The 25840-nt window shown below is 37.0% G+C and overlaps 1 protein-coding gene across 1 annotated transcript in view; it reads left to right on the top strand.

The window, feature by feature from the left end:
• Nucleotides 1–25840, top strand: part of RBFOX1 (RNA binding fox-1 homolog 1) — a 917418-nt gene that overhangs the window by 499021 nt on the left and 392557 nt on the right. The window contains 1 exon segment of the mRNA XM_055806591.1: nucleotides 20215–20256. Within this exon segment, the coding sequence (XP_055662566.1) occupies nucleotides 20215–20256 (42 nt within the window).

Here is a 25840-nt window from a genome sequence, read left to right as displayed (position 1 = left end):
ATATTTTTTCCTTTTAAAATACTGCAGGATTCAAAAAAAAAGTGACAAAGTTTTGAATGTGATACTACTATACTAGATTTTAATAGCACCTGTTTCTCTGAGAAATGCATGATACAGTGCATATTTTCTAATCATATTTTTGATTGCATGAAGTGTTAAGTTAGCTTTACACCTCTCATCTTAAAAATAATAGTAGAAGAAAAGGGGAGTTCAGACTCTGTGATGATAAATAATTGCTGTGGAACAAACTCTTACCTTCACTGAGTCTTTCTTTGTTCATTTGTTTTTGCCACTAGGGAATTGTTTTAATACATGAAAACTGTATTCAGGTTATATTCCAGCAGTAAATGAGAGCTACTTATTTCTTTCCAGGACAATTAATTTCAAGCTAGCCTCTGTTAAAGTACTAAGCAGTGTGTTTTATAATTGCCGGAAAGCTGTACATGCAATATTAGAATTGAAATATTGGGTTTCTTTTCAAGTTGGGAGTAATCCCAGTAGACTTGCAAGCTGCTATGAATAATTCTGTAAAGTCTAAGTGAAAGAGTTCATGTATTTCCCCCCTTTCTTTTAGGTTACTGCTGTTATTTGAGGCAAAAAGTCAAAGCACCTCAACATTAAGGAAAGCAAAGATGCTTTCTCTTAAGACTGATGTAGTAATGCATAGCCTAAAGGCATCAAACTAAAGCAACAAACTGACTACAGTAATGCTTTTTTCAATGTGTTTTCTCTCTCAAAGAAGTTGCTAGATGCCACTAATAATCTGTGAAGTTAACAACATAGCATCTTCATAACAGATGAACTTATGCAAATGCTTAACTTTACTGTTAATAGTTTAATTAAATAGGTGTGCATATCTTTGTAGACCATTCCTTAAGAATGGAATGGATTTAGTTGTGGTACCTCAATCTGAAGCATCTTAAGGCCTATGTTATACACCTTTATTTTTTTTTTTTTTAAACATATAGCTAAAACATAGTGCATAGCAAACAGGACTGAGGAGGTGAAGCATGCTTGGAAACTGCTTCTCCCATGGGAATCCAACTGTTCCGTGGAACTGCACTGACAAGGTGTTGTTGCTTCTGCTTGCCACACACAGTACCATTACCTTTAGTAATTTCTATGTTATGCTCTTGAAATAAAACTTATAATACAGATGGTGACCCTAGAATGTCTTACAGACTTGCAAGTACTTGAGAAGAAGGTGTTAAGTGTTTTTCCCCAGGAAAAGAGAGAGGAGTTCTACCCTCCCCCAGAGTATTGTTGGATCTATAGTTCGCAGAGGCAAGATCATCCAAATACTGAAATAAGTGAGCTAATTGATATTGTCTAGCAATGAGGTACTAGGTCAGTTAACATGATCTAGATATTACAGGGAAAGCAGAATATTTCTTCTTTTTTTCCCCTCCTATGATTTGCCACATTTTTCTCTTGAATACAGACTCTTGAAAGCAAGAAAAGGGTGTGTTTGGTTTGTGATTTTGGGTTTTGTTTTTTTTTTTTTTTTCACCTTTCCAGAGCAATAAAAGTAATCAAAATGATCTTCAATTGCACTGACAACCTGCTGGTTTTGTAGTCAAGACAGTGCCATGTACATCTGGGTGTGTGGGAAGAATTGCTGACAGGTGGAGCAACTTTTTCACTATTTAACTGCAGAAGTCCTGTCATGGAACTTAGGCACCAATTCTTAATCTCAATATATTATGTTATGTATTTATGGGTCTCTGTACTATTTCTTCCTATTGTGAGATGTTCTTAGAACTGATTATAGGTGGTTAAGGTATCTTTTTTTCTCACTGGTATATTATAATACTGTATTACAACATATATCTGACTACACTTCACTGGTGGTCACGGGAGAAACTTTCAGCTTTTTGAAATTTGTACAGTAAACACTGAGAAATAATGTCAAGATTGTAAACAATATTATAATATTTTTCAATTAGATGGAAAAAGGAATATAATTTAAAGTTATGAACATGGCATTTCTCAGATGAGCCAGATGTGGGCATGTAAGCAAGCGAGCATGTAAACCATACCTTTGGTTCACTATATGCATTCAGCAATGATGATTGCTCTCAATGTACTGAGAGTGGACTAGACTGCTTATTAATGTGCAATTCAAGAGTGCTCATTAAGGGAGAAAGTCGAAACTTAGGCACCTAGGACTAGGCTTAAGATCTTTCCAGCTCCATCAGAATGCAGAATTTTCTATTCCACATAAAATTTGTTTAGTTCTTGTTGGATGTGACAGAATGCTAACAGTTTGTTCAGGAAAGCATGGACTGCTTTTGGGAAGATGTAATCTGTACTATCCCGGTGAAAGCTGAAGGTTTTCTAGCTTAGTAAGAGCTGACTGCCAAAGCGAAGTAGGAAGGGGAATTTCTAGCATGTCTGGCAAAGAACTGCTCAAGTATTCCTCATTGCCTCTAAACAACAGAGAAAAAATAGGTTTTGAAACTTGGTTATTGGGCACTACAAGGAGTAAAATGCAGGGTAAATGGACTGCAGTAATTTTCTTTATTTTTAGAAAATAATTCCAGACATCAGAGAGACTTTATATAACCTGTTAATGAAGAGTAGTTCTTTTCCTGTTCTCTGGGCCCCAGGCATTTCACACTTCTGAAGCTGGAAAATGACATGTGCAACAAGAATGTATGAAATCTTTAAGATATTTTTTTTTTTCTACCAGATAACTGATGAATTTATTTTCTTCTCAGAAGGAAGAGATTATGGATACATTTCTCATATAATCAGTTCAGAGCTGTTATAAAATCCAAAAGTGACTCTTATCCTCCTTCCCCGCTTTCCCCAACCCACTATGAAATGCCAAATTTGTTTGTCTTCTCATGGAGATGGATATTTAGGTAAGGATAGCAAAGACTATATCAAATGCAGAACAACTCACTCCTTGGTTTATTTCATGTTTCAGTCAATCTATTTTCCATTATAATGTTCTGGATTTCCACCCCACCCCCCTCCACCCTTATTTTGCTTATGCTTTTGACTTACTTTGAGAAAACATTTTTTCCCCCTTTTTCGTAAGTTTTATTTTATTTTTCCTAAAGACAGATTGTGGCAACACTGTTCTCTCTAAATAAAAAAGAAAACAGCTGGTAAGGTGCAAGGCAAGACTAAACCAGCAGTGCATGTCTGTTTCCAGTGTTGCAAGATCTCCCTTGGTTTTTCAGAAGAGTTGGTACATAAACTAAGCATACAGTTATCTCCCCAATAACTGTAACATAAAATAAAAAATCACAAGTAAAACTAAATTTATGGCATAGTATAGATTCAGTACCTTTCCATCGTGGCTTGCATATTTAAAACAAGACCTGACTTAAGGAAAATTTATTGCTGTTGAATAACTATAAAATACTAAGAGGAAATAAAATCAATGTTGGCCCAGATCTTAGAATGCAAACCACACGCATGCACACTATAAACCATGGTACAATACTGCTTACTTGGTAGATTCAGCTCTAGGAATCAAGCATAACTGAGAACAACTATAGAAAATATGTAGGATATCAAAAAATCCTGTTTAATAGATGCCTGAAAACTGTTTTCATAAGATCAAAGTATTTTTTACTCTCTTCAGGTAAAAGGATTTCTCACTATTGATATATATTCCACCTGGACAGATGAAAGATGATTGGTTGGTTTTTTTCTTCTTTGCAGTGATCTTGCTCACAAGTCTGCAGGCTGCTAAATGTACACATATGAATTAGTGTTTCAGTAATTGAGTGATAGGATTTGGGAAAGAAAAAAAAAAAAAAAAAGCCATCTCCAGGACTCATTTTAACATCTCCAGGACTCATTTTAAGTCTGGCTTTATTTACTAAAGAATGCTGTATAGTCATTTTAATTAAGTACTGAACCTTACTAAATGCAAAACTAGTGCATAAACTGAGCACAAAGTATGCTTCTCTTGTCAGCCTACATCTGTAACCTGTCATATTTTTTCACGGTTGTGAAGGTTAGGTTTTAGAAGGAGGTTTCAGGTTTTTTGCTAGATGCCTTTATTTTCATCAAGAACCAGACAGAGGGACAGTAAGAGCTGAGACTGAGGAAAGTGGTTAAAACAAAAACAAGATAAATCCTATCCTCAATTTTATGGAAAATTCTGATGTTTCAATACAGATTTTTGCCTCTATTTGGAATTAAAGTGAGGTTTTTATAACCCTTTAAGAATGAACAGAGATTTATCTTGTGGTTGCTCTAGAGCCACAGATTCTCTGACACTCGGGGTCTCCAGCTGTAACATGGTCCATTGGCAGTGGTGCTTGGCAGCTGATGGTTCTGGGAGCCTTGGTCAGGTGCCTGGATTGCTCCCAAGAAACCTACCGTTGGTAACTGAAGGACGGGGGAGTGGGCTTACAGAAAGCTCTCAGGCCATTGTTGAAGTTGAACACTGTAGAACTTTCTGTTGTCGTTCATCTGGCAAATCTAATGAACAAATGTCATGGATTCAAACAGTGGTTTGGGTTGGAAGGGACCTTCAAGATCACCCAGTCCCATCCCCCTGAAATGGGCAGGGACACCTCCCACCCGCCCAGGTGGCTCCCAGCCCCGTCCAGCCTGGCCTTGGACATGCCGGGGATGGGGCACCCACAGCTGCTCTGGGCAGCCTGGGCCAGCGCCTCAGCACCCTCATAGTTGGAAGAATTTCTTGCTAATATCCAATCTCAGTCTACCCTCTTTCAGTTTAAAACCATTCCCCCTTGCCCTGGCACCACAGGCCCTACTAAAAGGTCTGTCCCCATCTTTCTTGTAAGCCCCCTTTAGGCACTGGCAGGTGCTGTAAGGTCTCCCAGGAGCCTTCCCTTCTCCAGGCTGAACCAACCCAACTCTCAGCCTGTCTGCAGAGGAGAGCTGCTCCAGCCTCTGACCATCTTTGTGGCCTCCTCTGGACTCACTCCAACAGGTCCATGTCCTCCTTATGCCTTTATCACCTTGTTCATAACTAGTGCTAGGTATGCACCAATACCTTTTCAGTTGCTTTTCTGGTCCATTAAGATTTTTACTGTCTGCAGCCCTTTGTGTGTTTCGACCAAAGCTCTTGCTGTATGTCACCTGGTTTCAGCTTTTGTCTGTACTGCTTGCTGTTAGGAAACAGCATGCTGTTTCTCTCTGTTCTCCACTTGCTAGTACTTCTAGGTTTTCAGGACTATTCCATGGTTTTCCTAAATTCAGAATGGTCTTCAGAAATTCAGAGACCTTTATGGCATGCAGCAGGCGCAAGGCAAAGGCTGCATTTTAACTGGAGGTGCTTGGTTCCCACAGGGTTTGCTTCTTTATGCAATAATGGGTGTTAGATACTATAAATTCCATGCTTTGGACTTGTTTGTCCATGATGGACATTACAGTTATAACTGAGCACAGGTAAGAATTTTTAAGCAATAGTATCTATTAGTGATGGAAATGAGCTATTAATTTTAACCGTGTGTGTCTGTTAGATAAAAAGTCCTAATCCCTTCGAAGTAATCAGAGACAAGCCTGTCACAGAATATACGTAACAGAGGTGTAAAAGGCTGGAATTGAAGTCTCTAGGCACAATTATAAATCAAACCAAGGGCTATGGTATCTTGAAAACCTAGACAAGTAACCTCATGCAGAGGAGCGTTTCCTACCCTTTCAATTGCTGCTTATCCTGTCTCAGTAAGTGGAAGAGAGGTTTTACTCAAGAAGCTGATCTTACTGTTTCAGGTAATTAGCAGACTAAAATGGCTTTTACATCATAAAACTAAAAATCATTTAATCTCAAACTAATCCCAGGCTTGAAGATTTGCTAAACCTTTAGATTTACCAAGACTAAAAATGAGTGAGTTCGGATCTTGAGTTCACCAGACTAGATGGTGGTGGTTCAGATTTAACCACACAGAACATCACAACACTTCCTGCTGTCTTAAATTCTCTTGTTCTTGTTTCCCCACAAGGGCCACCTACATCAGAGGAACTACACATTATTTCTGTGTGATGCTTTTTTACTACTATTTAAGTGAAAGTAGTTGTTTAGGTTGGTAGTGGACTGTCTAAAAAGGGAGTGGGTTTGACTTTGAACAGCTTTGCTCATCACCTCGTTGGTAATATGCATCGTCTTGCAGTTCTTGAAGTTACTTCAGGGCTTTGCTTTTACTTTGCTTCTTGATGGTGTATGCAAACAGCATTTCTGGATTTAAAAAGGAGGGGGGAAAGGAAATAATGTGCAAGCCAAAATGACTTGGAGTAGTTTTGCATAGTTACCTCATTGCAAAATTTCAAGTTCTATAAAATCTGTTCATGTATAAAAGCAGCAAAGAGTTGTCACAAACATTGGAAATTTAGTGAATGAAAAATAGTTAAATGACAACTTGCTTGAGGCTACAACTATAAGGTATTGAATACACAGGCTTTACCACCACACTGCGGGCATTACTCATGAGCAGAAGAGGTTGAAAAGCACCTTTGGATTTGTGCATCCTAATTATTATATTAATTATGTATATTATTATGTGATTTTGAAATTAGTTATTAATATAGTCATTAGATTTATACTGTGCTGCAATAAAAATATTTAGATACATAGATAGGTAGGAGAGATACTTTCCTCTTTCCCTCCGACTCCCGTGTGTGTGTATATATATATATATACACATAGTATATATATATATATAATATATATATATACTTTCGTGTGTGTGTATATATATATATATACACATAGTGTATATATTATATATATATACTCCCGTGTGTGTATATATATATATAAAAGAAAACTTGTAGATGGAAGGACGTCCTTGATGACTTTCAATCTGGGTTAAATATATGGCAGAATAGTGAAGATAGGTATAGCTATATGAAGAAGAAAAGAGCTTATATTTAGTGTAAAAAGATATGATATTTGGATCTTTCATGTCTATATAGTGAAAGATTTCTATCTGTCTTCTAAACTGACAGGGTTTCAGGTCACAGTTTACTTCACCTCGGTGTAGCTCATCACCACATTTTCCAGAGATGTTGGGAGCAGCAGTTCCATGCATAAGGATTGTATGCAATGTGTCGCTAAAATTATTTCAGCAGGTATAGATAGAATAGAATTTTGAAGCTACAATTTCAAGCTTGTTATCATGGAGGTCATTGAAGAACATGACGTTTAGTTTGCAAAATGTGCGTGGGTGTGCATGCCTCTGTGAGCACATACACAAGTTCAAATGTTTCCTTCTACTTTTCTGTATTTAGGACAGCAAGGCTGTTGCTGTGGACTCATTAAGAGGTGAAAGAAAATGTTTAACTTTGTCAGGTGCACCTGATTTTTGCCAATGATTGTTCATTTTCTTAACAGAAAAGCAAAGACCATTTTAAATGAGACTTACTTGTTCAAGGTAACCTTACCACTTCTGAGTGAGAAGAATGTACTGCCCTAATGGATGCTCTTATATGACAATCCCTAAATGTCTTTCGTTATTAAGTGTCAAGGTTTCTTTAGGAAAGCTTTAGAAATTCTTCGGAGAAACGTTTCATTGCAGCAAGCTGTAGCACTGCCACTAAAAATATATTGCTAATTAAAGTTTATTGACAGTCTTTGTAATGTGTTCTTCGAACAAGTAAAAGCGCTGGGTACTTATCGAATGCAAGGCACTGCGTCTTCCATAGCTAGTTAAGCTGTTAAGGAGAGGAGATTAAGGTACTGTGCCCTTCATTTCCCTGTGTAGTTACTGGATTTGAGTATTCTCCAGAATAAAACACTTTCAGGATACCAGTGCTGCAAAGACTCAAAGAAACTTTGGGTTTGTCCCTCGCTTTTTCACATGCTAGTCATGGACAATTTGGGAGCCAAGTTAAATAATTCCAAGGCCTTAAAGGTACATCTCCCCAGGAAGGAAAATAATTTTTACTCTTCAGAAAGCAATTCCTTCAAGGGACAGTTCCTAAGTTGAGCAAGGGTGTTCAGAGTTACTTTAGCTGTGTGTGCATACAAATACAGAATTCTCAGCTCCTACCAGAATTTTCTGCTCCCACCCACATGATGTGGGACACTTCTCATCAGCAACAGACTTGCACACATTTAACCATACCAGCTATGGCGCAACAGTAGCGTTTTGGAATACTAGCACCCATGTTTCAAACTTGCCAAGCTACAAGGTCCATGCCAGTGGAAAGGGACGCTCCTGAAGTATTGCTCTCCTCCACTGCCAGGAAGGGATTCCTGGTTTAATAAATAATAGTTGAGCCCAACGCATACTGCAGACCTAGGGTTCCTCTGAAGCACTGCAATAGCTATGCTAAATAATGCCATACGTTCCTTCCCCCGACAGAGGGACAGAATGGCAACACAGGGCTTAATGACACAGAGTAAGTGATGCAGGCTTTACCAGGCTGCCGTTTCGCCAGCGGAGCAGGTACACAATGATCACAAATTGCAGATCAGGTCTTGGAGGTAGAAATGTAGGACTGCTAGAAAGATCTATAATCTGAAGCGGGGTTGTGAATGTGTATTCTCCCACTGAGAAGAAACCTGGCAAACCAAAATTTGAATATCTCTCTGGTTAGTGGCATCATCTGAGACTGAATATAACTAGTGTTATTATGAGGTAATTAATGCTCACTTTGTTCTCATGTATGGGTGTATTTTATTCTCAATACTGCTGTGTTTGGCACTGCCATTATCTTGGATCTTTTTCTTTTATATGAATATTAAGAGATAATCAACTGTTAATTGATAACTCTCTCAAAAATGCAGACAATAGGCAGTAAGAAATATGAATGATTTTGCTTACATTACTCTTTTAAATCATAGAATACTTTGGGTTAGGAGGGACCTTCAAAGGTCATCTAGTTCAAATTGAAATCCATGCTTTCTTCCTGACATCACGACAGCTGAAAAAATGTTGCAAATGATGACATAATGATCTATAGGTGCAAGCAGGAGAAGTGTTTGCACTGTCTTGCCACACCTCTGGAGTGCTCTGAACCACAGTGAACCTGTGATCATTTTCTAAGTGCAAGGAACTGGAGTTACTCTTCAGATGGTTGCCAGAAGACTTTTACCCTTCTTTGCATCTCTAAATATAAAATTACTTGTTTCAGTAGAGTTCCTCTGCAATTCTGCTGCTGTAAGCAAGAACAAAGTACTGCCTTCGGTATGTAAGATTTACAGTACAATTAAAAAAAAAAATAGGTTTTTTGCATGTTATACTACTATGAACAGCTTAGAGAAATGATTGTTTTTTCACTCCAAGAGCCAAATGTTCTGCCTGCTTGTACAGCCTACAGTTTCACCGAGTAACAATATCTGAACTGAAAAAAAAAAAAAAAAAGTAAAAAAATTGCTTATGTTTGGTCTTACAGAACATTAAATAGCCACCTGCAGTTTCTTCTCACTCCAGCTTCTTGCGCTTCCAGAAGCGCTCAGGTGAACGGCATTGCACAGGACAGGTGTGGGTCTGGATGCAAAGCGCGGGTTGGGCTCATGCTGTAAGAGCAAGAACAGCCCCGCTGGTGGGTGTGCACATGTTTTCTCTCTGGGACTAACTCGTTCCTTCAAAAACAAAGAAACACGCTTCTGATTTTGGGTACATTTGCTGTGTCACATGTAGGGTGTGAAGTTCTCTCTCAGATTCTCATGAAGGCATAATTCCTTCATGTCGCTGCTATGCTTTAGGAAAAGAGTATCACCTGACGCATCCACAGTTTTAGCAATTAGTGCAGTAAAGGCAACCTCTGCTTTGCTCAAAATATTTGCTATTTAAAAAAAAAAGTGTGGCAAAGGGTACAATGGTTGTGTTTGGCTTTGTGATTTTGTGTGTGTGCAAGCATAGAACTTATCTTTGCATTTCCTGTGGAAAACAGAAAGGGTTCATTTCAAAGACATTAATGACATTTAGGTGCCTGCTTGCTGTTGAAAATGTGTGGATGCTAATGATTAATTTGCACCTTGCATTTATGTCCTTGCAATTCTCTCCCAAAAGCTAAAGAGAAGTAGCAGATATATGTGTTTCATAAATAATGAAGTTATCCACAAAAATATCAACCTTTATTGTTTAGGTGGAGTGATACGTGAAAACAGATGATTTTTCATTAATTTACTTCACCTTTTTTTGCAATCAAATTTTACTGACAATGAATATCTGTATAAAGTACGTGTAATTGTGTAGGCATGGTTTATTTATTAGTAACAAGGTTTGCAGACAAATCCTGCGCATGCCAGAAGAGTTCTTGCCTGTTTTAGAAACAAAACCTAAATAAAAGAAGAAAACTCCCCAAACCAAAAAAACAATAGCTTGACCAACCACCTAAATTAAACTGTAGTAGGATATTATTAATTAGCCCTCAGTTAAAAACATATAATTTAAATAGTTTTTAATGTTCAAAAATTTAGGGATTTCCTATTTTACCTACAGATAACTAAAATAGGCTCTCCAGATAATTTTACTAATGATTGATTTATTAGGTTTATACTGCAGAATGACATTTTAGTATGTTTTGGATCACTTCACATAAATAAATTATTTTATATATTATATATACACACACACATATCCCCTTTATTCTTTGTAGCACTCTGAAGAGTAATACTTTTTTTTCTGGAAAAGGAGTAACTGTGAGGACGGGGACAAATCAAAGTTTGGATATCAGTTCATTGGCTTCTTGCTGACCTGGCAATATCTTGTTTCTCAGACCAGTTCCTTCTGTAACAGCCTCTTCAGCCAATAATGTGGATCTGCCAGATAAAAGCTGTATTTTGGTTTTTGTTGTTGTTTTTTTTTTAGTTTGTCAAGCTTAGGTGACTGAATGAACTTCTTTTTATCAGCACACAAGCACAGCAAGTAGCCCTCTAGATGTTTACTGATAACAGAGAGGCAATGTCTATAGTAGCAATTTAGTAACATAACTGGCTTTGGTAATTGTCTGAAAATCCATGCCTGTCTCCAGTGATATCCTTATTGTCAGTCTTGTGTTCTCTGCTCTTCCTTGAGGTGTCTGAATCGCTATCGGCGGTGTCACTGGCACCTGAACAGGCTAACGCTACTTTTCTGTTCAAAATATAAGAAACTATTCTGTGTAAAATGGAATTTTTCTATAAAAACAGTCTTAATTTTATTTTATGTTCTTGGCCTATAGTTTTTAGTCATTGTCTTTGTCAATTATCTTTAATTCAAAATATCTACTATCATATTTTTTGCTACCTTTATGTTTAAGTTAATGCAGACCCTTAGATTTCAATTCAAAAGCTAGTAGCAGTAACATACTCAGTTATTTATACCTCAATTTTCTTCATTCCATATTTATATTAGCTTCAGAGTTAATTGGTGTTAATTACTATCTTTTTGTTGTTGTTTGGTTTTTTGGGGTTTTTTATGGATAGAGATTTTAGGGAAGGAGGATTAAGATCCATTTTCCAGAAGTTACAAGATTTTGCAAGAGTAAATTCTTCTAATAGCAGTATGCTTATGAAACAAAAATGATTTATGCTGCAGTAAATAGTGTAACATCTGTAATATGCCAGGCTTGGCCTGGTAGTGCTTGTGTTCTAAAATAACATATTTTTAATTCTATACTGGTTGTTGCTTTAACATCACGCTATTTTTAATTACATTTTTCATAGTAACCATTTATTTTGTTTAGTACAGTGCCTTTGCCTTCCGATTATTCCTTATAATACTTACTGTGTTGTGCAGGGAAATTAAATAAAATGCACTATAGCTAGTCCGTTATGTATAAAAGGAGTTTATATTTGAATGCTAAGTACAGATAAAGTTTCTCATGGGATTGTTGCATGTACAATTTAATATGTGCAGAACATGCATGCAGAATGTAATTTTGAGACTTTACTGCAGAAGTGTTTTTCTATAATGATACTTGCAAAAAATGTTTTCTTAGAGATCTTTTTCCTAGTTTATATTAAAATCTACTGCAAAGTTGTTTTCAGTAAAAATGTACCAGTGGCTTTATGTCCAAGGGTTAGTCAGTGTGGATGCAAATTAAACATAAACCAGTTCTTGTCTTCATGGCACTTTTCACAAGGGCATACCAGAGACCCATGGTTCCTAAACTTCCTGCGGAAAAACAGTGTGACTTATGTGATGGGATACGAGGTGGGACACAGGGAAAGCTGCGGGGCTGGCTGGCATCGTGCCACCTTGCAGGCCCTTTGCTTAAAGGGGTGTCAGAAAATGAAAAGCTTTCAGGCTGCGCAGCAGCACCACAAGTTTCCTTGGCTACGTTCGGGGAGCCAAAGGCACATTCAGAGACATGGGGATCTGCGGTCTGCGGCATGCTCTGGGCGTGTAACTAAGGTTAATTAAAACAAAACAAAACAAAAAAACACCCCCCCAACAAACAAACAAACAAAAACGACCAACACCAAACCACCAAACAAAATTAAGCAAAACCAACAAAACTATATTTGAACAAGTAACAATGCTGGTCAAGCAGTATATACATTCTTGCTGAAAAATCATACCTTATGAAGGCAAGAACAGGTGAGAATTGGACTTTGGGCTTTCTAAACTGATTAAAGGAGCCTTTTAACATGAGAAAATAATTCCCTACATGCTGTTTTAATGTGTCAATATTTTTTACAGTGTTTCTATTTTATTTTTAGATATTTTCTACATTTTTGTCTCAATAAAGTTATCCTATTTTGAATCTTTTGCTATTTTGAGGATAAGAAGAAAAGGAGAGGGAGAAGTGCCTATAAAACCATAGATTATTTTTTATGGAAGATGAGATGGTCCCCATTTGCATTTACAGCTTTACAAGGATTGTAGCACTAGGCTCTTTTTCTTTTTTTGATGGAAATGCTTAATCTGAGCTCAATGGGCCATAATAATTGCCTGTTTCTTCCAGTAGAAATAAACCCACTTGTATGTGACACTTGAAACCTTAACTCTGCTTAGTATTACGCACAGAATTGTAGATAGTTCTTCACCCAAATATATTTATGACAGCAGCGCTAGTCGATATACAATACCAAGCCAAGGGCATTTGAGAATAAATCAGTCCCTCTAGCTACTGCTATAGCACAATAACGGATGGGTGTAATAAAACTAAGTGAAATTAAAATTCTGTGCATGCATGCACACATACCTAGCCAAGAGAAACCCGAAGCTCTCTGTTCTGGAAAAATTTGCATATGCATAGACATATATGCTCTGTACCCTTTGTATTAGTAACACTGTACACAAAAAATCTATAGGTTTTCAGCACTCTTATCATCTCATTAGACTCTCTTCAACATTGGGGGCCTTTTGGGAGCCTTATGTAGAAAAAAAATGTAAGGAGCTTGTAGAAGAAGAGGAGGATGGTCCCAGTTACTCCTTGAGAAGAAATACTCTTGATTTTATTTTTCGAAGCCTCTTGATGATGCTGTAAGTCACTACCAAAGACTCTGAAAACCCCACTTCCAGTTCAAATTGGCTTGTATATTTATGCAGTTACTGGTATTTTTAATGAGTCTTCTGTATCTGAGCACCTCAGGCTCCACGCTGTGGCACTGTGAGCTCTTGGGATGGACACTGATTTCATTTGTGTTCGGGGTTTTCACATGAAGTATCAAGAAGATATTTGATTAATACACAACATTATTTATACATCTCTATACAAGCCCATACTCTCTCCACATATGTAATAACTTGAAGAATCATTTGTTCTGAATTCTGTTGGGCAATGAGATGAGGAAAACTAATGTTATAAAATGATGTAAAGGGGATTGACTGTTTTCATGTGGAATACACCCGATAACAAAGCATAGTGTATGTTGTTGTGTAAGACACTGTTTTTGTGCAACATGGCAAGGAAAAACTCTAGGCATTTAATTTTTGAGATAAAACTTTCACAGTCAGTTGTGTCTCTAACGAGGGAAAATGCTGGTGGATAGATTTTCCAAACAGTATGAAATGGTATGGACTTTGATCTTGTGAAATGCAACTCCAATGTGATGGAGTAATCTATGGCTTTATTTCAGCTGTTTAATCTATGGCTAAATACGAAGTACAAGACCTCAATCAGATGAATAAGCCGTTACTAATTGTGAAGTTACATTCTGGTAAAAACACCTTTTTTGTGATCAATGCCAAATCTTTTGTGTTTGACTCGGATGCTGCACAGGTTATATGTAGGTACTGACTTTAAACTAGCCTTTCCTAATGCAAACAGGCATGCTGTTCCAATTCAGGTAATCATATTTGCATTGTCCTTTTTGAAGTAGAAGGAGAAAGACAGAAGTGTTGGAGGGCCTTTCCTGGAGCTGCTGTTGGACTAGGTGTCTTAAGCTGCACAGAAAGTCATGGATAATTAATCCTGGTGTGACTGCTCACTGGGAATGGGACGGCTTTATAAACACTTTTTTTCTGAACGCAGGCTAAGTCAGTTCTCCACACGTGTTTGTTTATGATAAAATATCTAGGATATAAAAGACTTCAGATCTTCACTGGTTATCTTTCAACCACTGGGAGTGCGCTTTATTTCAAATTACCTCAATCCTGAAAATAATTTGATTTTGTAAATGCAAAACAAATACTTGGGAATGTTGTACTGCAAAAAACCTCCCCCCCCCCTTAGATTTTAAGCAGACTCTCTTTGGTAAGTAACCCTGTCACCATCGTATTGTTTGCTTTGCCCCGTCACCTCAACCCTTTCTTTAAAATGACAATTAAAAAACATGGCAGCAAAGAATCCTCCCCAGGTGGACTGTTGGTATTCCTTAGCAACATCAGTAATATTCTTGCTCTCTCAATCTGTCCATTTTTTATTTCTAAAGAGCTAGGGCTTGCATGTCTTCATGAAGAGTGGATGACTGATAAATACATTTAAAACGTCTTAAGTCTCCCACCTGCTATGGTTCTTTAAAGAATACAAAACACAATATATAAATAAAAAATATTTGTATTCATGAACTCACCAAAGAATGGCACCATCAAGTTGCAGAGTATTTCCAAAGCATCTTTTTTTTAAGTGGAGCCTGACAGCATGAGTGTCTTTGAAGACTGTTATCTTATAAAAAGACCAGTAGTCTTGAGCTATTGTTCAATTTCTTTAAATTTTTTTCCTTGGTTAAATCCTTTAAAGAGAATCAATATTTTAGGCATTCTTCCACTAAACTTAGTGTGTGAGAGCTTGACATAATGACACTCAACATATTGACCAGGTTCTTTGAGCAGTCTTGAACTAAAAGAGGGAAGTAGTTCATTGCATATAGTTCAATCCAGAGACATAACAAAGTTAATTTAGGCTTGAGAAGCAATGTATTTAAAATTGCAGGATATGCACAAGGGTTGCTTCTAGGGTCTTTTGATCATTAATTAAATATGTTATGGCTTTCAGTTTTTCTCATTTATCTGTACAGGTTTACATATTGTAAATGCATTATTTATGTTTTCCCTTAAGTGCTTAGTACTGCCAGGATGTTTCTCTTAAACTGACACAGATAGCAAAAAAGACAAAATGAGAGAGCAAATTTGGCACTGGCTAGCTGCGCAGAAAGCCATTTGTGCCCAAATGAGCCTTCCCCAGATGTATTGTAATAAACTTGAACTGATAAATAGAGGGATAGACAGACAGATAGATGACATCATTGTTTAAACTATGAAAAATATTTTTTCATTAAGGTCAGGGGGGTTGTTTTGTTTTGTTTTGTTTTTTTCTTTTTAATCTCATACTAATAGTACCTTATCGCTAAGCCTTGCTGCTCTTGTTCTGGCGAAGCTTCTGGTATGATGGGTGCTGAGGGAGCTATCTATGTTGGAGTTCACTTTGCGAGGGAGGCCATCACTGAAATGGATTTTGTTGTTAGAGCTAAAACATGAAGTTTGGAATCAACCATTTGATGAACTTTGAACAAAGGGAATTGCCTGCATTGCTGTGCCCTGCATATCTCCACTGTTGTCTTCCTCTGTTTCTTGTAGTAAACACAGATGTTGTGGTGGATCAAATCTAAATATATTTTTAGGTACAGCTCTTGCATTCATATGAAAGCTGTTTGTTTTCAAATGGATGGTGCAGTTCTATTTGTTTTGCTTCCAGTGTGGTACAGCAGTTGGGTGTGAAGAGGCAGTCACCCTCTCCTGACTCGGGCATCTTTGTTCTCATTTACGCTCTGCTTCTCTATTGTATTCTCCCACTGTTTATTAATACTTCTTTTCATTCTTAGGTAAAATTTCCTCTTCTGGTCTCTGTCATGTTAGATATTTCTCAACATTATGTTTAAAATGACAGTAGTAGACAGTCTTGTAGATGGCTAATTAAAACACAAAGTGAATTATCTGGTTAAATAGTCAAGAGCTGTAACTCCCGCTCCACTCTACAGATATTTAATACACTTTGTTTGTTTTTACCAATTTTTCATTCTGCCATCCTAAAGTTCTTCCCTTTCTGCCACCACCTTATGTTTCCAAATACCCCATGTTCTTGGGAACGTAGGTGTTTCTATTAATAGCATAGATAAAACCAGCTGCTCAGAGTCAGACCAGAGGTCTGTAAGTCTGAGATACCGTCTTTGTGGATGCCTATGGAAGAGGGGAGCAAAACAAGCTTCTCCAAAATTTTCTGCCAGCCTCCAGGAGCTTTGTGTGGCAAAGGTTGTCTTTTTGCATTTAATAATCTTCTGTAAGTTTTTGATTGTATGGTTTGTTTTGGTTTTTTTGTTGTTGTTGGGGGTTTTTTATTGTGTGTGTGTGGTTTTGGGTTGTTTGTTTTTTTCTTCTTCTCTTTATCCAAACAACCTACCCCTTTATTTGCACATTGTATGAAGAGTCATCGTTTTACTTAGTTCGGTTTGAACTGGCCACCTTTTTTTTTTCTTTTTTTTTCTTTTTTTTTTTTTTAATTTGTTGTCATCTAGTTGATTTTTGGGGAAAGAGAAGCAGCAAGCATTCCAGCTTTTCCATCTCAGTGTTATTCATAATTTCATAGGCACCTGCTCCCAGACGTCTCTTTTCCAGGCTGGATGATTCTGGTGTTCCTACTTGTTCCTGTCTAGATATATTTCCTTATCTTTAACAACCTTCGTCACCTTTCTGTCTGAAGGCAGAATGCCTGTAAATCAACGCAGCTAATGTGAAGTCAGAGCCAAAAGTTTCATTCTGTGGGGGAGAGCACAACACCTTCTCTTGAAGGGTGATGTTAAAGTTACAATCCAAATGTATTTTTCTGCTATATAAAATTAGAAATAAAATAGTAAATATACATTTTTAGAAGGTCTTTCCAAAACCCTCTTCACAATCATCGGAAAAGTGTCTAAACTAATACTACAGAATAGTTTGCAGCTGCTGCAGAATAAACAAATTATCTTCATAGTTTACCTGAACATGCAGTCGGTGTGTCCGAGCCCTCCAGTGGGATATGGTGAATGAAATGGGAAGACTGGTTAATCTCTCCTTGTCTATGTATTTTAATCAGAGAGACCAAACTTGTGAGCCGTGTATGCCTGTGCCGTACAAAGGTAATGCAAACTGGAGGATAAACATGTTAGAGATGAGAGGGAAGGATCCTCTAATTCTGTATCCTGAGGCTGTAAAGCAAATGTAAATTTCATGTTTTTTTCTTAAGTAACAATGTAATTTACAGTAGTATTTTGAGTAACTCTTATCTCCTGTTGATTTTCATGATGAACTTTTCTACATTTTTACATTTTTGTCTTCAGAAGAAGCTTGTAAAATTATTATTACTACTGAAGTATTACTAGTACTTAATACCTACAAAGATAACAAATCTACTATGTTCTGCAGGCCAGTTATTAAAAATATTCCTGCTGCAAAAGTCAGGCTCTCTAGGCATCTGACTGGTGAAACAGAATATCTGACAGGAGATGCAAAATGCAGTTCGATAAAATTATGTTGAATTACGTAGAAAGCAATCACAATACACAATATTGCTGCATTCTGAAATACATTGCGTGTTCTATTATGTACTCTTTTTTCCCCCCTTTGTTTTATTCAATTAATCACCATGTTATTCGTTCAGGTTTGTTGGTCTTTTTTTTTTTTTTTTTTTTTAATGCCTAATTTGTACCCTAAGAAGTACTGGAATTAATGGTAGAGGCTTAACACTTCTAGAAAAATAGCTGGTAAATCTAGAACACAAATTATAGAATGTAAGACTAACAGCCTTATCCAAAGAAACTGACCTGTGAAATACTATAAAGAAAAACATTCTGGATGTTGTTCAGTCTGCAAAGTGAAGCTCATGTGCTCTTAGTTTGGCAAATGATTTTCTTAAAGTCTTTGTGCTCCCATTTATCTATTTAAAAACGTAGTGATACCTGTCTCATGTTATTACTGCTCAGGAAAAAATCCACAACTGCATAAGGTAGTATTAATGTTGTTATGTATATGGAATATAACCTACTAACAAATACTGGGTAACCTTAGACAGTTAAGATTTAAAACTTGTTTGCTTTTGTGTATAAGACCATTGTCAAAAACTATTCACACTTCAACTAGTCTTTTCTTGTGAAGGTTGAAGTTAAAGTCTCTGGTGTGAAGGCTTACATAGAGAAAAAACTAAATAATAAGAAAAAAAAATCAAAACAAAACCCCTCCAAACCCCCCCACACACAGTTAAAACCTGCACTAGGTGATCATTGTAGGTCCCTTCCAAATGGGAAGTATTTTATCTATTTATTTATTTTAGTGTCTGTTTTATCTTTTTTAAACAATGTGAATAGGTTCATCTAGAGCAGATTCAGATCAAAACTCAACTCTTGAGACGTACACAAGGGCCCTTATAATGCAGAATCATATAACCTTAATTTATAAATGGTGTGAAGGCATGAACTGTGATAAAGGGAATCATTAGTCTGCAAGTGGTAGTCACTTTAGCTGTACTTAATTTTACTCTTTAGGGGAAGACTGTAGATATAGACATATGCTGAATTCTTCAACCTTTTGTTCCCTGCTAGAGAACTTTAAGGAACATATCAGAAGAGCATTTGTTTCTGTTAGATTTGTAATTTTGTGCAGGAACTTTGTTGTAAAACTTCTGCTACATACATAGAAGGCTTAGCTTGTAACTTATTTGTTAGGACTCATTTTTTTGGGTTGAAAAATAGGCTGGCAGTGTTATTCTTCTGCATGTAACCTAAATTTGCCTGAGGAATTCCCCTTTTAATCATCACAACAGAGTAAAAGTATCTCATGCAAATGAGTTTTGGTTCATGTTTTAAGTTTTTGTAGGTGCAAAGTAGTGAAATGTGTACTCTGAATCTCTGAAAGTATCCTTAGAAAACACTGCATCACATTTGTCATGTGTTATGAATAGTGTTTGCATGTACATTAGTTACAGAAACGTCAGTTATTACTTTCAACACTAATGATACTAACAATACTAAATGTATGCTAAAAATATTTTATTTTTAAAACAGATACCAACTAAACAAAAACAAACAAACAAACAACAAAAACCCACAAACCAAACAACCAACAAACACCCCTCTCGCCACAGGTTGGACAAATCAACATCTTTTACAGCAAGACCTTCTGGGGCAGGATTGCCTTAGAAACCAGTGAGCTAGAATGCAAAGTAGGATCTGGATGTTTCGGTGCTGCCGTTCAGTTCTGTGAGCTCTTCCTGGAGAAGCACGTTTCATTGTGGCAGAGTGGTCACAAATTGTGCTGCCATTGACTGATGACTCGCGTCTGCGGTTACTTGGTAGCGATGTCTTGCTCAGAAGCCCGCTCTCACGCTCTGTTTCTCACAAACCTAGCAGAACATAAAAACAGCAGTATGGAAAAATATGCATTGGAAACGAGTCTTCTTCAGAGTAATTTTTATACCAGATCAGAACTGGACGTTGTCATAGGAATGAATTTTATCCATTCTTGAAGCTTCTAGATCTTTATTTCTAAGGTGTGCTGTGAATCTTATCATGGTATCATAGTAGTGGGATATTCAGAAATATAACATAGGCGTGTGATAGAGCAGAAGAAGGGGAAAGCTTCTTCCTGGACTGAACTGCCAATGAGACCTTTAGAATCTCAAAAATGCTTCTGTATTTCATACTTGTGGTGGGTTCTGGTGTCAATTCCTGTTTGTAAATTTTTAAATAATAAGTGAAAAAAACCCAACTTTTTTGCAGAAATGATTTTGTCTAGGCCCATAGCACAGTATTGTGTTTAAACTCATGGTGATTTTCCAGTATTTATCTGTGTAAGATACACAGACATTGCAGCTTTGTTGTGGCAAGAATGCTATACTTTCAAAGTTATATTGGTTTTTTCTTCTTTCCTCTTGTAGAGTGCAAATCAACAGATGAGTTGTGAAAGAGAGCAACTAAGGGTAAGTGCAATGATATGCAAAATGTTCTGTTTCTTTAAAACAAGCAGAATCTAGTTTGTGCTAGCAACAGATGGATTACTTTATTTAAGAGGAACATACTTAGCAAATGTATTTCTTGTTTGTAAATATTGTACGTATCTCTATATAAAAGTTACAGTAGATAGAGGTTTTTACTCCCTTATTTAATGAGCTTTGGCAGTAAGTACCTCTTTACGGGACCTCTTCCGACACTCAGCATGCTCTTCCTGTGCACCATGTGAAGATTTAGTAGTGGTAAAGGTCACTGTTTCTCAATCTTTCTCCACTACCAGATTGTTTTAAACAAGAAGATACTCTCCTTTGGATTATTTAATAGCATGTGTGCTTTCAGAAAGAAATCAGTGCTAAGAATGTGAGGGAACTGGCAGAAAGGGTCCAAATATTTTAGTGTGTATTGGTTGTGTGCAGTCTGTAAACGTGATGGAATTCCTGAACCCAGGTTACTGACCTTTATTTTGTTTTCCCCTTTTCCTATGTTAAAGTGACAGTCTTTTAAACAGGTTTTAGTCCTTGCTCCCTTTAAATGCTACTTATGCTACGTATCTCTGTAGATGCTTTTTCATAACAAGTATTTCCTTGTTCAACTGATTGATTCTAGTATTAGTTTGAAAAGGCATAAGAGTTTTCATTATTTATTTATTTCATATTCATTTAAAAAAAAAAAAAGCTTCTGGGTCATCCATGTGTTGCTTATTAGATGACATTTATGGATACTGCATGATGTGTATTTTCTTGAACTACCTTATAGTAATGGAGAGCAAGAGGCAAGCCAGAGGGGAAAAAATAAAAGTCTTTATGCAAACAAAAAAAAAATACTGGAAACAGAAAATGTGGCATTTTTTGTTTGCAGTTTACTAAGCATCACCAGTACCTGCATGACTTGCAAGAACAAAGAATGTACTCTAGCCTTAAAATAAGTTGTGCCGTGTTCTTAAACATTCAGCCATTCATTAGATTAACTTCATCAACATATCTAGATGCTTCAGCTGGTCTTCACCGTATTTGCAATGGGGTTTTTTGTAAACAAGTTTTGCAAGAATGATGCATCACATATTGTCCTTGATTCTTTTCTTGCCGACACGTGACAGCATTGCTATTATACGGAAGCTGGAGTGACAAAGCTTTGTTTTATCAGTAGTAATGTCTCAACAGAGCAGCTGTCAAAGTTAAAATATTGCAACAGTACCTGAAGGACAATCTTTTCAAAAGGTAGCAGTGCCATGAGAACAAAGAAAGTTTCATTTGGTTTTATTATTTTTATTAAGTTTTCTCCTTTGAATGAGGAAAAGCATTGTTTTGAAATATAATGGAAGGAGGCCCCCAGCTATTTCTTCAAGTTAATATGTGTGACTTTTGTAAGTAGTGGGTAAAATGTGATGCAGTAAAACTTTCATGTATCTTTCTGGTCTAGTATTAAATATTTTCATCTAATAATGAGCATAATGCTTACGATGCCTTTGTGTCATATCAAAAATGAGTTTTCATGACTACTTAGGAAAAAAAAAACATCTCTAGCCTTCAAAGATTAGGTACATCTCCTTCCATACTGCTGTGATGTTCCTGTTGCATGAAATAAAGTTATCTGTGTAAACTTTGCTCCTGGGGCCGGGGTGTGCTGAAAGTGCACGGAGCTGGGGCTTTTGCCTGTAGGACAAACCTGTAACCACCCAGAAGCCTCACGCAGACAGACGCCAAGCGTGGCAGAGCTCATCCTTTCCCCTGCCTGGTCTTCAAATGCCCAAACCTTTACCAGTACCCAGAGTTTGTTTGTTTACAGCAACTCATCTGCTGTGACAAAAGGTCACAGTGAAATTTCAATATTTCATGTGGAGATGTTATGGTCCTAGTTCAGTGCTGGCACCTTTGGCTCTCCTTAGTCATGCTGCACACAGCCCCCTGCTGCCAGGTTCAGCGCTCTCAGGGTGTAACTTGACCATTCTGTCACTTTTTAATTGGCTTCCTAACTGAACAGTGCTGTTAAAGAAATGTTTAATTGGCCAAGTTAGATGGTTCAGGCCTGCAAGATGTTCTGTTGGGGTTTCTGACCTACCGAGAACACATGGATGTGAGGCAACACATCTCTTCACAACAAAATATTGTTTCATCCCAGCTGAAAGAATTGAAATATAACAAGAGAACAGGATTAAAACAACAAAATGCTAACATCTGTTTGTGTTTGTTAAACTGAGTTAAAACTAGATTATTCTTAGATCAGCTCGTAATACAATACAAAAGACATATCATCTTCCACCTTCCTTGGTAAAGATGACAGGGTGTCTGCCAGTCTCCTTTTCAGATTCCCTACTTATTCCTTAGTCTGCAAGTCCTAAAGAAGTTCTAAAAGAAAGACACTTTAAGAAGGGCTCCTTTAAAGTGCAATATTGCAAATAAATAATTAGACATTGCGTGGCTATAGAAAGAAATATCCAAGTCTTCTTACAATAATTTATTCAGACATATCTCACCTCTTAACTGTTCTATTGGCTTTTAAATTCTAAATGCAAAGCAAAGACTCTCTGGAATAAAGCATTTAGAGTAATGAAACTCTTATTCATATTGAAGCCTCTGGCCATTATACATTATATTTACAATGAATGACAATTCTAATAATTAAGAAAGCCTGTATATTTTAACCCTTTTCTGCTCAGGCTTTGCGAATAGCAGTGACCACAAACTGGAAACTTATTTGCCTTGCCAACCTGGTACAATTCACAGCTAGACATTAATGTTTAGAACTGAATTTTTTTAATGGGAATTCACAGAGAAAGCAATGGGAATTTCGTCTCTAGCACAGCTGTTTGGGTGTGGCTTTTTTTCCCCATTAGAATATATAACATCAGCTGACTTCACTATATTTCCATCTAATTACCAAACAAAAAGTACAAACCGTTAATGACATTTTTTAAGTTTCCCTTTCCATTGGAAATTATTTTCATTCTCATGTGCTGCCTTGATTTTTTTTCATATTTCTGTAATTTTTTTGCTATATGTCTTAATTTTAATCAAATTGCACTAAAATAACTTAGTGTGTCTTTAAAGGGAAATTAACTCATCAGTATTGCTCTCCACTTCATCCACAGACCGCTTTGTCAGTATTTTCTTTAAAGAAAATAATGATCCTGTTGAGGCCGCCTCCTCCTGTGTTCTGTTCTCCAATCCTGATTTATAAATCTCTTCTTGGACAGACACACCCTACCCTCATTTCTACTGCAACTTGCTGGTTTATGAGTCACTGTGTGGAGCTTAATGTAATTGTCCTTCTGATGCATTATAAATGACCTGCAAAAACAGAGAACTCGGAGCTTGCTCAAAATCGTATAAATACATTTTGCTTCTTGTATTTGGGTCTGGGAAAACAGACTTTGAAACATGAATGATTATTTAAGGTTATTTAAGGCTGTGAAGAGAATCAGGATACTAGCTGTAGGTAGAATAAGCTGTAGCATACGTAAACTATAAAAAGTGTAGTGACAGCTTCAGAAGGCTATCTGCTGCTTCCACCAAACCTTCCCTACTGCTTTGACATTAACCTAGGATTTTATCTTTTTTTTTTAATCTTTTTGTTTTTATCATCGCCTAAGGATATTACTTAAACTTACAGGCTATTTTAAACCTTACTGAGCTTTACCGAACCTTCCTCTCAACTAAGAAATAATTATTTTGCATTATTAAGTCAAAGCAACTGTTTAAACTGAAGTTCTACAGCTGTATTTCCATGCCTGAGCTTTGCTATATAAGTTGATGCTTTCGGTCCTTCCGCATCAGTGCTTGAGCTCTCCAAGGTGGGCACAGAGCACTTTCCAGCTGTGGTGTTAGGAGGGTTTATAAATGTTCCTGTGAATACCAATGAGGTCTAATGGTAAATGGTGTGATTAACTTCCTTGATCTGAAATTTTAAGTGACCTAGTTGTTGCTCTAATTAACAGCTTCTTTCACATGCACTTACTATCAAGATACATTATATGCAGCCCGAGTTCCTTCTCTGGTCTGAAGTATGGGAAAGGCAGGCTCTTACTCTCATCTTGTATTTAATATCAACTTACATTTTTTTTTTTATAGTGCCCTGATTTCCAAGGTGACAAAAGGAAGTTTTGCATTCAATATCATTCTATTTGTCTTGTCTTTTATACAGTAAATGCAATAAGCTGTGACATGCAGCCAAAAATGTATTAAAGTTCTGCCAAGTGGAGGGAAAACAAAAGCAAATGCATTTACGTCCAGCATTATTTTTAAGCGACCACAATCCTGCAATGCTTAGTGTGCTTTGTGTCTTTGTTGAGTGCATTACTTCATCAAGTTGTAAGTTTTCAGTCGTGTAGATGTTTGTGGTTTTTTGGAAACTTTTTAAAGAAAAATTTTGAAGCTCGTCGTTATGGTATTAGCTTTCTTTAGTGACCTAAGAATGATCAACTGATAACTTTTGTGTACAATGTTCCTCTGATGCATAAGGAGGTAAATTGTGATTCAGTGGCAGGTGCTAATTTTTTAATCACTTGGGGTGGAGGGGATAAAACAACTGGAGAGAGAACGAGAATCAGAGTGGAGCTGATTTGTGAAGTAATGTTATTTGTGAGCATGTTCTGAAATACTTTAGTATGGTGGTAGCATAGCAGAACTTATTTAGTGGCTGGCCAAAGATGCTGTGCTTTCAGTCTCTACCTCTCCCCACTCTGTCTGGAGAAAAGGAAAGGTATCTAAGCTTGTTTTGAGAGTCAGTGGTGTCTTGTTACTAGAAAGCAACACAGTAATTCATGCATTTCTGCAAAACGGGGCAGCTAGTTCTGGCCATTAATACAAATTTCACTGTTTTTCTTTTCCTTCTGACAACGTCTCGGCATACATTTGCAAACAATGTGTGTACGTTTTGCCTGGAAGGGTGATCTGGAACTACCCAGTGCTATACATCCTTCTCAAAAAGGGAAACAGGTTAAAAGGGGAAAAGCTAAGCAGAGTTGGATCAATCTGATGTGTGTTTACTACTCATCCTTTTCTTAGGAATCCTTGTAGGTAAGTTATACTGCATTTGACATGCTAGACAAGTGGCTTAAAAGGATCCTCCTTTAATTTCTGTAGTTATTCCTGTAGTGAGCTAGATGTGTCATCATCCATGTGGGTGTATGGTGAAAATACAGGTAGGTGAGATTAATAAGAAGGCACTGTATTTTTGGTTCCTCTCCATATTACACGTTGACATAGAACTAAATTAGTCTCACCATCTTACAAACTACATTCCTGGTGGTTACCTGGAAAGTAATGCACAGCATAGTTTTGGGGAAAAAAAAATATCGGAACTAAAATCTAAAGAAGAATGAAAGGATTGTAAATACTCTGCCAAGCTTTTGGGGAGGGGAGTTGATTGCAGGGATGTCATTTCACTTAAATTTTCATCTAGCTAGAAACTAATGTGTCCAGTGGAAGGCAGCTGAAGAAGTCTGATTTCAGCCCTGCTGTGGAAGTTCTGGTGTACTTCCAGAGCCCTCCTAAGCACAGTAGCTTTCTTGAGATAACACTGGGCTCCAACTTGTTGCTTAATAACCATGGTGAT

This window comes from Falco peregrinus, chromosome 5, assembly GCF_023634155.1.
Source record: "Falco peregrinus isolate bFalPer1 chromosome 5, bFalPer1.pri, whole genome shotgun sequence".
In the NCBI taxonomy this organism is placed as follows: domain Eukaryota; kingdom Metazoa; phylum Chordata; class Aves; order Falconiformes; family Falconidae; genus Falco; species Falco peregrinus.
Note: the sequence above shows the minus strand (reverse complement) of the source record. Positions and strands in the feature narration are given on the sequence as shown.